At 48.7% G+C, this 12,542-nt stretch overlaps 1 protein-coding gene across 4 annotated transcripts in view; it reads right to left on the reverse strand.

Moving 5' to 3' along the window:
* Positions 1-12,542, reverse strand: part of Rfx8 (regulatory factor X8) — a 61,455-nt gene that overhangs the window by 48,610 nt on the left and 303 nt on the right. The window contains exons 1-4 of one of the 4 annotated variants that reach the window (XM_087567261.1): positions 12,475-12,501; positions 10,255-10,378; positions 2,322-2,383; positions 1,174-1,260 (exon numbers count right to left, since the gene is read on the reverse strand). In XM_087567261.1, coding sequence (XP_087423387.1) covers positions 1,174-1,260; positions 2,322-2,383; positions 10,255-10,326 — 221 coding nt within the window. In that variant the 5' untranslated portion in view covers positions 10,327-10,378; positions 12,475-12,501. 4 annotated transcript variants of the gene reach the window in all.

The following is a 12,542-nucleotide window of genomic DNA, read 5'->3' on the forward strand; positions in this document are numbered from 1 at the left end:
GATGGCTGGCGGTGTGCAAAAACCACCAAGCAAGATGGAAAGTCTGCTAGCAGTGCCTAGTGGGTGGCCTTTACCCCAGGTGCTTCTGGGAAAGGAAGAGGCAGGCAAATTAGAATTTTAGGAAGCTAGGTCGGATGGTTGTGTTTGGAGTAGGAAGAAGCTGAGAAAAGAGCAGATGTATGAGGTCCATGGAGTGGACCTATGGGACACTGGGGTCCATCAGCGCCCTTGGGAAGCGCAACTGACTCCCTGATTACACCACAGACCATTTCTAGATTACCTTGTACTGAGAACTGTTATTTAGGATGCAGCCATGACCTGTGCGAGCTTAGGCCTAATACCAAGCACACGGGTCTAGGTTTGGTTGCATCTGAAGACGCTGAACCTTCAGCTTGGCTCTATCTGTAGACACGGAGCCGTAACATAACCGTTCTCTGAGTAGGATGACAAAGGCGTGTATATATATAAAGGGAAGAGTGAAGAAGGGTTTGCAGCCCAATGGCGTTCGGGGATGGGGTGGGGCGGGACGGGAGTGGAGCTCGGCACGAGCGTCGTCACGGAAAAGTGAGGTGGAGGCGATTTCTAGGGAGGCTCTGAGCTGAAGCTTCCGCACCCTGGGTGTGAGGCTCCCATGGGTCATCTCAGTGGGGATGTACTGAAACAGCCAGAGAGGAATTGTAGGCAGTGGGCGGGGCGGGAGCGGGGGCGGGGCGGGGCGGGGGCGGGGCAAGGACCCGAGGTGATGGTAGAAAGCACCTGTATGGAGGGGAAGGGTGGGTAGAGGCAAGAGGCTCCTGGGCTGACATGAGTGAAAGTCTGCGTTCACAGGAAAGGGGAGAGGTCAAAGAGAGGTTAGTTCTTTGAGGGGACAGTGGAGTCTTGAGGGCAATAGACGTCTCCGGGAAGACCTGACCAGAAATGGCATGGGTGACTAAAAAGATGGTTAGAATCAATTACTTGAGGAAGTCAGGTGGATGTGGGTTTCCTCTGGCCGGTAACATTGCCAGAGGCTGGCACGGCATGCTGGCTGCATGTTGGCTTGCATTTTTTCTGCTCTTCATAAGAATTTGTGGTAGAACAGCCTCCACGTCAGTTAGGTAAAACTGAGATTGGAGTGGTTTTCATAGAAACCAGGCCGTGTCCCATGACCTAGGAACCCAAGGGCAGACTAACCTGTGACAGCTCTTTTTACCCAGCAGGTAGCAGTAATGAGCATAGAAGAAGGAGCTCTTCTTGATATAGATCCCGTCGTAATGATACCTGAAAACAGAGGAGTCCTTTCCTTTATCTCGTGTGTGTGTGTGTGTGTGTGTGTGTGTGTGTGTGTGTGTGTGTGTGATGTAGTGAGATGTGGTCATGACCCTGGACAGTGGCAGTGAGCCCCACACTGCCCAGCACAGCCCCTCTCACTGAGGACAGAGAGGACAGCAGGCTGGTTAGGTGTACCCACCACATCTTGGACCCATGCTAAGCATGGTCCATTGCATGCCTTGCATTGTTGTGATGGCTTACAAAAAGCCTAGTTCTGCTTTCTCCATTCCTGAGTTTCTCATCTCAGAGAGATGTTCTAAGACAGGCCTTGACGCCTTTGCCCTTTGGTGGACTCAGCCTGTGAGAAGCCAGACTTAACTCCTCACAAACCCCCACACCATACCCACAGCCTCATCTCCTCCAGTAACATCCAGGAAACTGCAGTGTGTGCCCAGGGTAACAACAGAACCAGATTTCTTCAGCTTAATTACTGCCCGAGGTTACATTTGGCAAACTCTTCACTGTCTTCCATTTCTTTATGGGCAGCTGGTCCTTCCTCTAATTGGCTTCTGTCCCTGCTCACTGATGTCCTGTCTTGATTTTAAACTAACAACGAAGGACAGTGATAGTGACGTGGCAATTAGGATAAGGACACACTTGGTGGCACCAGAGTTTCCATCCGAGTTAAAACTATTACTACAGGCCCCAGCCTCCTGAATACAGCTGATAGGCTAATTGGCCAAACGTTTAGGATGTTTCAGTCAGAAGAGTATTTAAAAGCAATTGGCATTATTCTATGCATGTGATTACTTGAACATTTTAATAACCAGGCACATTTCTTAACATCTAAAGTATATGTGGTGATCTTTATGTTTTAACAAGATTTTGAATCACATGAGTGTGGAGATGCCTGGTGTCTCCAGACGATGGGGGTTTAGTCTCCACTGAGGTGCCATTTGGTAAGAGTTGCCGAGTATGGTTTAATCTGTGTCACACGTTTTAACGGTTACTGAGATTCCCCTGCATCGTCGTGTTCACCATTTAACACAAAACAAACATTACAACCCTACCTGGCACTTCCTCGTGTGCCCAGCCTCCGGGTGCCCAGATCGGGGAAAACCAAACGCACGAGCTGTGGGAACAAAGCCGGATTAAAGATGTAGTTTAAAACCCGGAGACAAACTCACTTTATCTATACTTACCAAGGAGTCATATAATCACAGCTGATTATGAAAAGTATACGTTCAAATGAAATTAGAACAGGCCAGAGAAGTCAAGTCACAGCTGGGGCAGGTAATGTGCTGGCTTAGGTTCCCAGCACCAAAACTCTAGGACGGCAGTTCTCAACCTGGGGGTCGCAACCTCGGTGGGGGGAGGAGGCCGAACAACCCTTTTACAGTGTTGCCTGCGACCGTCAGAAAACAAGATATTTATATTTTGATTCGTAACAGTGGCAAAATTACAGTTGTGAAGTAGCAGTGGGAATGGTTTTATGGCTGGGAGTCACCACGGAATGAGAAACTGCAGCATTAGGAAGGTGGAGCGCCTCTGCGACTGTCCCAGCAGTCTGGGTGTCTAGACTGAATTGCTGGCATCTAACCACGCTCAGCCTTGCATTCTGCTCTCTTCAGTGTTACATTGATGACTGGAGTCCTGAAGCTTCTCCGGAAGTTGGATTATCAACTGTGGCTGCTGGGTCTAGCCTGTGGCTGCTGGGTCTAGCCTGTGGCTGCTGTTGCTCTTCCGCTGTTTCCCTCTTTCTCTGGTGTCGTAGCTTCTTTCACGGTATACCACGCTTTTCTGATTTCAGAGGATTTTATGAGTGGATGGTGCTCAACTATTGAACAACAGTCACTTGGATTCAAATTCTCGTCTCCGGGCTGAGTTGCCTTGATGTGCCCAGTGTTCAGGGACACCCGAGTTCGGGTTGGCCACAGGAAGGGGAAACCCTGCATGCAGGGACATTTTAGAAGCAAGAGCAGGGAAAGCCACAGAGCACTGCCATTGGTATCTGCTCTTCCTCTGCAGAGCTGCCCCGCCCAGGTCCTGCTTGCCTGTGTGCCATAGCTTCCCTTCCTAGGTGCTCCCAGGAGCAGCATTTGAGAGCAGTGACACGGCTTCCCCTTATCTGACTTATCTTTCTCTCATCCATACCTGTCTGTCTGTCTGTCTGCTTGTCTGCCTATCAGGCCACCATTATCTATGTGTCCATCTCTAATCTATCCAACCTCGCAGTATCTAAGTAACAGGACAGAGCAAAGGGATGATGGATGGATAAAAGAATAGATGGATGGACGAATGGACAGATGGTCAGACGGAGGGATAGAAGGATGGATGGACAGATAGACGGATAGATGAAAGAACAAACTGTCTCACAACACACCCGAGGAGATTGCATCTGTGGGCACTTTGAGCTCACTCACCCGCAGTAAAGCAGAGATGAGGAGGTGCGGACGGCTTGGCTTCTTGCTCAGAGGCCCCCTTCCCTGCTGTGAGGGAGTGTGGGAAGGTTGGGGTGGTCCAGTCACTCAAAGTGTTTCCTGTGAGGCCAATGCAGTTGCCATCTTGTGACAGCCCAGGTTTCTTGTGGGTAGGGCGAGGAGGGCCTCGGTGGCTGAACAGAAAGGCCACTGGGAGCGGCATCCACAGTCTGCTCAAGCCAAGAACTTGCATGCACCTTCCATGGCCACAAGTCAGCAGTGCATGAGAGAGCTGGACTTGCCCTGTATTGTTCTCCAACATGCAGAAAGCAGGCAAACACCAGCAGGCTACTCCAGAACACCTACCCACAAGCCAAGGGACAGGTACTGGAAAGTGCCCAAGGCAGGTACTAAAGAGCCCACTGCCAAAGGGTCCAACTGGCCCTTTACAGAGTAAAGCCCCTCTGACTTGCCTTTCTCCCTCCTTCCTCCCAGGAAGGTTCAACCAACACCTAGCAGCAGGGTCTGAAGGGGAGGCAGGGAACAAGCCCCCACACCTGCTTTGTGGCGTGCCACAGTGCTAGAGGAGGAGTGGAGACCACCCCGCTTGAAAGTTGTGTTGAGGTTGGACCGTAGTGGAGCTCGGTGATGTGAGCCTTCAACCCCAGCACTGGAGAGGCAGAGGCAGGCAGATCTCTTATGAGTTTGAGGCTAGCCGGTCTACGAGGCAAGTTCTAGGACAGACAGGTCTCTTGCACAGTGAAACCCTGTCTCCCCTCCCCATCAAAAAAACAAAAAAAAAAAAAATGAAACAGCAACAACAACAACAAAATGAAACAAAATGAAGAACTTGTACACTATAAGAAGCTGGGCTTTCAAGGGTCAAACTGCTGTAGTTGAGTGGACTAGGGTGAAAAAAGATGCTTGCCTCACCCAAGGCTTCCAGGGAGGACGGCTGCCTGCTCACCAGCTCATCAGAACAGAGAGAGATGGCAGGGCACAGGGACAAGGACATGAGAATGAGGGCTGTGCTTATTCCCAGTTCCTGCTGTTCACACGAGTGTGTGTACACACATGTGTGCAAATGGACCATGCATGTAGCTACACTTTTGGGGTAGGGCAGCAGCCAGCATGATTTTCCCCTTCCTAACACTTTTCCATTTCCGAGTTGCTCACAGAGGAGACGTGATCCGATTCTAATCGGAGAAACAGTCGTTAGTGTTATTTTAGTAGAGGAAGCCAACCTCCGGAAACTCCCCGATCTGTGGAAGACACGGTTTGTGGGCAGAATGAACACTGCACATGGCTTGCGCATCCGAATCATCTGCACAGGAACTCCTTGGGAATCGGCTCAGTCCCAGGGGGAAGAGGGAGGAAGTGAGAATTGGATATTTTGTTGTTTCTCTTGTAAACATGCTTTGTGGTCATATCCTTTCCCTTCCTTTCCCCTCCCGGGTTAGCGCAGCTTTGGCACACAGGATACATTCCCTACAATCGGTCCCTTCCACTGGCCTATTCCCTAGGCAGCCTGCCAACCAAACTTAATGTTAGAACCTTGGCATCTCGGGAGTGAACTCTAAGGGAAGCATTAAGACAAAGAATTCAAAACAAACACAGAGGCCAGACACTGGAGTCTCCTTTCTTTCCTTCGGAATGCTCTGCAGTGTGAAACAGCCTCGTGACAAGACCCTTTTCCTGTTGTTTGGTGCAGAGGCTGGACACTGGGACTCCACATGCTTATCAAGAGCTCTACCACTGAGCTGTTTATTCCTGGACCCTGGATCTTAAAAGAGGGAGGGCTTCTAGAAGTGAACAAGCTAATGGTACCACTAAGAGAGACCGAGAAAGAAAAGTCTCTGGACCCTGCTGAAGTTACCCTCCTCCCTCTGAGGCTGAGACCCGCAAGTGGGCAGCTAAGGAAAGGCTGCTGTGCTGGGCTACCCAGTGCTCCACAGAGCTGTTGATGACCTTTCCTGAAATCCTGAGTGATGGAAAGACAACCATTTGGGCTGCAGGATAACAGCTGGGAAATCCCAGTGGTCAAAAAGCCTCCCTGAGTCACCCCATCGTAAGACACATCAATAGAGACTTTTTTTTTTTTTGGTTCTTTTTTTCCGGAGCTGGGGACCGAACCCAGGGCCTTGCGCTTCCTAGGCAAGCGCTCTACCACTGAGCTAAATCCCCAACCCCTAAAGAGACCTTTTTTAATGTAGTTTCGCTCTTTGGTTTTTATCTATTTATGTGGGAGTATTTACAGCTTATAAACCAGTCTTGGGAGACCTAGCTTAATTCAACTTGTGTGTGTGGGGGGGGGCGGTATTTATTTTTGTTGGTGACATATTTAAAGTGAAATGGAGAGAATGACTAGAAGGATTAAAGCCCCAAAGAAAATAAAAATAAAGGAAAACACATGGACAGAGCAAAGGAGAAAGCAGCCCTGTGTCCATACTGGAGAGGGACTGGGTGGCATCCACCAGAGAGGAGAGGCCTGGGTGGCCCTGGGTGACAAGGGCAGCCACGTTGAAAGCAGTTGTTTCCTATATTTGCGAGCAGACACATTAGAAGATTCAGCTGAGTTTCAGAAGCACAGAATGGCCGTGAGTGACTGGATACTTCAGCCATGTGGACTGAGTTAGAAGAATAGATCTAAACAGCTCAGTGTTCAGGAAAACACACTGGCATCTCCAGGATTGCTACTGGGAGGTAAGAAGAAGCTGCTCTGGGAAGAGTTTGGTCCTTGTGTGTGTGACCAGACACCTTGGGACTCTCCTTGTCGGTCTTCAGGTTCACGTCTGAGAGATCATCATCTGTGCGGTGCCCTGGCACAGGCATGTGCTTGGTCGCAACAGCTACCTCAGGAAACTGTCCTGGTGCCTGGCATGGTAGAGGACTTCACAAGGCGGGATGTCACACAAGGATCGAATAAACTCTTCACGTAGTAGTTAATGACATAAAGCTCACCAGGTGGCTCAAGGCCGGTAAGACCCTGGGCCGGCCTGTCTCTTCCTTAGTGCTGGGATCACAGACGTGCATCACCACACCCTGCTTCTTGCATGGATGCTGGGGAACTAAACTCTGATCCTCATGCTTGGTCAGCAACGCCTCCCCCTGAATCCCTGAATTATCTCCCCAGTTAACTAGGCCTTTTTTTTTTTTTTTTTTTTTTTTTTTTGTTCTTTTTTTCGGAGCTGGGGACCGAACCCAGGGCCTTGCGCTTCCTAGGTAAGCGCTCTACCACTGAGCTAAATCCCCAGCCCCAGGCCTTTTTTTTTTATTTACAAACTCTTTGGTTTTACTATCCAGACAGCAGCAGCAGGAGAAGAAGGGGGATGGAGGGGGAGGGGGAGGAGGAAGAGGAGGAAGAAGATGAAGATGGTGATGAAGATGATGAAGATGATGAAGATGGTGATGAAGATGATGAAGATGGTGAAGATGATGAAGATGATGAAGATGATGATGAAGATGATGAAGACAATGATTAGCAATCTCTTTGCCCGCAAAGTGCCTGGCACAAGTAGCAGCTCATAAAATGAAGGAAGGAAGGAACGAGGGGACCTCTGAGAAGTCTATCAGGAATCCCTGCCAACTTTGGCCAAGGTGCTGGTATAAAAGGAGTGCCCCACCGCACAGCCAGAGCCCACTAAGCTTGAACAGACCCAAGACAAGAATCTAAAGCACCAGAGCAGAGAAGGACCTTCTGTAAAGACCTCTCAGCCTCAGCTGCACAGACTGGACGCTTCCTGGAAACCTGCTTCTCCCTGACATCACTGGTATCAACCAAAGGCACCTGATGGTCCAACTTGAAAGTGGCCTAGCACCCTCCCCACAGACCTTCCCCCACCCTTCTGCAGCAGGTTGGAATACGTTCTCTCTTAGACTGAATTGCTGTCTCACAGGCGTCTGTCCACCATCGGCCTCCCCTGCTGCGCTCTGAACTACAGACAGAGTGCCCTTTCCCAAGTGTTCATCTGACCACCTCACTCCCTGGAGGACCCAAACACAGCTAACCTAAATCAGCTGTGGGACACAACTTCTCCTCAGTCCTGAGGGAGGGGGCCTCCCCAAGGGAAGGGGGGGTGGGCAGGTGTTCAAAGCAAGAAGATGAGGGGAGGGGAGGGAGGGGAGAGCTTTAGGATACGCCATGAGGCTTTTTACCTCAGTCATTCCATTACAGAATATTAAATGTATAAAATAATTGGTTTCATATCATACCTGAAGGTAAAGTGGCTTTATCATGTTCACCCCCTTTCATTATCTCCGTTTCTTCTACCTGTTGGTCCCCTTCCTCTTCCCAACTTGTTCCATTTCCACTCTCATACCATATACATATCTGTAGGAATGTATATGTATGTGTATGTGTGACTATATGTGTGTGTATGTAGGTGAATGTATTGTGTATGTGTAGGCACATATGTATGTATATGCACATGTATATATAGAGAGGTGAAGATTCCACAAGGGAGAAAACGTGTGTGACACTCTTGCCTTCCTGTGTAAAGCTTATTTCACCTAACACCATGATTTCCAGTCCTAATCATTTTTCTGCAAAAAATGAATTAAAAAAAAAAAAAGATCAGGGCTGGAGAGATGGCTCAGCAGTTAAGAGCACCGACTGCTCTTCCAGAGGTCCTGAGTTCAATTCCCAGCAACTACATGGTGGCTCACAACCATCTGTAATGGGATCCAATGGCTTCTTCTGGTGTGTCTGAAGACAGCTACAGTGTACTCATATAATAAATAAATAAATCTAAAAAAAAAATCAACGATCAGCCATACATTTACCACTGATCGAATAACATCCTTAACCCAATTCTGTGTACAAGACGACCCTTGCAAAGATGGGGGAAAGTGAATGGTTATCGTTATGACCCCCAAGCATAGTTAAGAGATAGGTAGGTCTTGGCTCAGGACCCATGAGTCTAAATTCTCAGCACAAAAGAGTTTTATTAGATCCAGGGAGACAAAGGACAGGGATGAGAGACAAAGACAACAAAAGACAGAAGACAAAGGAGAAGGGAGGGTGACAAGGGGAGGGGGGAGGAGTACTTGTCCCAGGAGGGACAAAGAGCTGCCTCTGGAGAGAGAAGGGACAGACATGGCCCCTTAATAAATGGAGGCTTGTAAAGGGAGAAGGGAAAACCCAGTGTTAGGATGAGGTGTTTAGTATAATTGGGCGTGATAATTAGGTGGGCCAAGAGGGCGTTTGATTGCTGGGCTTCTATACTTCTGACAGCTGGACCTTGGTGGTCAGCCTCAGGATGAGGAAGTGGCTAAATAAGGGGACAGATCTTGGTGTCTAACTCTAGGAATGTCGTCTAACAGTTTTTAGCAGGGCAGAGGGGATGGGGGAGAAGGGCAAGGCCTGAAGTTGCTCTTCGCCTGCCCTTTGAGATCGGTGGTGTGGGTTGTTAACTGTGCTGAGGCTCTCCAGGGAGGGAGGCCCTGAGCAATTTTCATCAGTCTGCGTTTTGTAGTCGGACTACAGATCCTGGTGTGGGCTGTGTCTGTCCAGAGGCAACACCGCCTTCCGTCTGTCAAGAACGTTTGTTCCTCACTGAGCTTCAGACAGGTAGGGCACACAGCTCTCCTGTCACGTTTACAGCCAAGGTAAGGTGCTTAGAAGGCTCTTGTACCCAGTGGGCATCACTCAGACCAGGTGTCTCCAGTGGCTCTGTACTCAAGGGTGTTTTGGTGATTTTTTTTTTTTTGGTTCTGTTTTGTTTTGTTTTGACAAGTGGCTGGAACTCTGTGCCTGGTTCAGGGGCAAGCTCTGCTAGCCACGCGTCGTGGCCAGCTGTGGGACCCTTGGCTTTAATAGTTCCGGGTTTATGTTGCTAAGCATGAAACAACACGGTGATATCGCCTCAGCCTGGCGGCCTGGACTGTTAGAATCCAGCTTCAGAGAGGGCTGGACTTGATCCCTGTCAACCTCATCAATGCTGGACCCCAGCATCTAAAGCAGGGCCCGTGGTTAAGGAGTTGCTCCTACGAGCTGTGGAGCAAAGAGGGTCTCAGACTGTTCTTTGGTTGTGTACTAAGCATTCTCAGGTGAAGTTCTCAGATGTGTGTGCCAACTTCCAAAGCCAGTGAGTTCTCTAAGTCCAAAAGAGCCGCAGGGAGCATCAACTGTTGGGTATCACAAGGGCTCAGAATGTGTTCTGAGAGCTTTGGCAGCTTTGTGCAGGAGTAAGGGTCCTGAGAACTGGGTCTTTGAGGGGAGTGTTGGGGTTGCCGTGGAAACAATGTTGCACCTTTACCCAAACTACTGTATAAAGTGTGAAATTGAAAAGTAGATTTTCAATACAAATGACTGGGTGCTCCTGAGGGCAGAGCCACTATTCCTGCTGAGACCCCATTAGGCCCAAATGTACTTTTCCTCACAGTCAGCAGGCCATAGGGCTTTTCCATCAGCGACACTAGCTGGCTCAGTCTGTGTTTGGACAATGGCTTAACCTAGCATTTCTCAGAACATATCTCCATCCTTAAGCCACTCGGGAGTGTAACTTTGAAGAAGAAAAAAAAAAAACTCAAAGAAAAAACAGCTCAGCGGGCGAACATGGCCTTGTTATAGCTCCACACTTACCTTCCCAAATGTCGCTGGATTGACTTGGTTCTGAGCACTCTGCCCACAGGTTTCTACATAAATCTCATACATGAGACATCGGGGCACGCTGAACCCTTCACAGATGCAGAAATTGTCAACCAGCCTGTGGGGGTTGGGGGGTGGAGAGACAGGAAATTGGTGGCTATTTTTCCAAAGTAAGGACTTCTGACAGAACCGATGACCAGACACGGGTGGGTCCAACCAAATGACCTCTGTCTAGGTTACTGAGTGGAACTGCAGAAGCTCACAGGCAGTAGAAAGGAATCTTTTTCTTTTTCACTTGCCCAGGGTGAGGAGTAGAGACTATGGGTTTTCGGTTGTTGGCACTGTTAAGGTTTGGGTTTTTATTGCAGGGGAATTTGCATGTTAAAAAGGAAGTAGATACGGTCTGGTGGACCTTTACAGAGCTGCAGCTGAGATTTGCCTGGTCGACTGCAAGATGCCACAGTGGAGAATGAAGGAGTCCAGGCTGGTGGGATGGTATGGATGTTGACTGGTCCCCGAGTCCCACTGACAGACTGACCTCTACCTTATGGTGGAACCTTTAGAACTGGTTAAGGAAGTTAAATGACTTTGATGGGGCTATTTCTACCCAGGGTCCCCTCCTCTCTGATTTACAGCTGCCAGTAACAGTACTGGTCCCTAAGATACTCTCCACAATGCTCTGTCCTGCTGCAGACACATGAACAACGGGGCCAGCTGAGGACTGACAACTCTGGAGGAGCTATTAGTTAAACTATATTTCTTATTAACCTGACTTTTTTCAACAATTGCCATTTTTATCTCTCCCATTATAATGCAAATATAATAAGCAAGAAAGCCACAGATATTGCGGCTGGCACAGGGACCCTAGGGAGCGCAGCCCAGTGAAGTATCTGCTCCGGTAAGCCTGACCTCTATCGCATGTGACTCCGAGGAGAGGGTGTGAGACAGGTGAATACCACAGGTGACTCTGCTTAAGGGGCTGCTAGTGTGCCACCAAAATGTGCCTGCATGTTACCTGAGGTTGGATGCCAGGGCCTGACCGAGCCAGGTCCCCACGGTCTGTTTCTACACTATTGTGTCCAGTCTTGTGCTCCCCAGGCTGTCTCTTTCTGTCTCTGATGTGGAGACCTTATTCCCCCAGACTAGCCAACACCCCAACATAATTTATCATGTGCAGATGACAGTGGTACTTACGTCCCAAACAGGACCCTACCCAACTAACAGATAGTTGTCCCTCCTAGCGCCGACTGGAAAACAGGAGCTGAAATAATGCAGAAATGGGGCTCTTCTTCTACAGGACAACATCTGGGGCCTCTCCCTGCTTTCTTGAGCTGCCTGCCAGGGCTCCTCCAGCTCTTGGCCACTGCTGCCCCTCCCTCTGGATAGCCTGGTCTCTTTGTTCCAAGGTTCTACATTAGACACTGGAACAGTGGTTGAATGCCAACGTTAAGAGAATTGAAGTCTTTTGGCTCTCTCAACCCTGCAGAACTTGTGGCCAAGTATGTCAATCAGACTTGTTGCTCAAATGCACCCTCGGTTATCACCAAAAGGGACATGGGCCACTTGCCTTGCCTCTCCACAAGCTACCTAAGAGGATTCCCAAGTATTTTAAACTTTGTAGTTATTCTTTCAAATCTCTGTAGCAAAGTTCAACACCCAGAAGCAAGCAGTGGTGAGCTGAAGTAGTTAATTAAGGCATGGAACTGACTTTTTCTGCTAAGAAGGCAGACAAGGGGGTCTGATTACATTTTCCCCCCTCACTCAAGATGAGAAGGGCAATATATTCTCTTTTGGAAGAAAGTAGTAACATTTATAATCATAAACATATTTTTCTCCCCCATCCCCCACACTTCTTACTCAGATGACTCTTTAAAAGTTCTCTCTGAGAAATATTTCTTAAAGCTTACAAGAAGAAAACTGTATGCTGATATAAAATGGTCACCTTATAAAGCTGCAGTCTAAGAACTGGCTTTAATTATTTTCCTATTTATAAAGAGCTGCAAACTCTGAGTTCAGTCCCACGGGCTAAAGTTATTTTTCTTTCTAGTTCCCCTCCCCCATTTAAATAGCCAAGAAATGAATTTCACAAATAATACGGAATGCATTGTTGAAGCTAAAAGTTGTTTTAAGACACTTCCATTCTAGAGCTCATGCCAGGAGGGAAAAATAACAACAACAACAACAAAAACCGCTTCCTCCCTGACCAACGCCTGCCTGCGTTCCAGGTCTCAGAACAGACTCAGCTCCTCTCCGGTCCGAACAGGCTGGATTGCTCCCCACGG

The sequence above is a fragment of the Rattus norvegicus genome, chromosome 9 (assembly GCF_021556685.1).
Source record: "Rattus norvegicus strain SHRSP/BbbUtx chromosome 9, alternate assembly SHRSP_T2T, whole genome shotgun sequence".
In the NCBI taxonomy this organism is placed as follows: domain Eukaryota; kingdom Metazoa; phylum Chordata; class Mammalia; order Rodentia; family Muridae; genus Rattus; species Rattus norvegicus.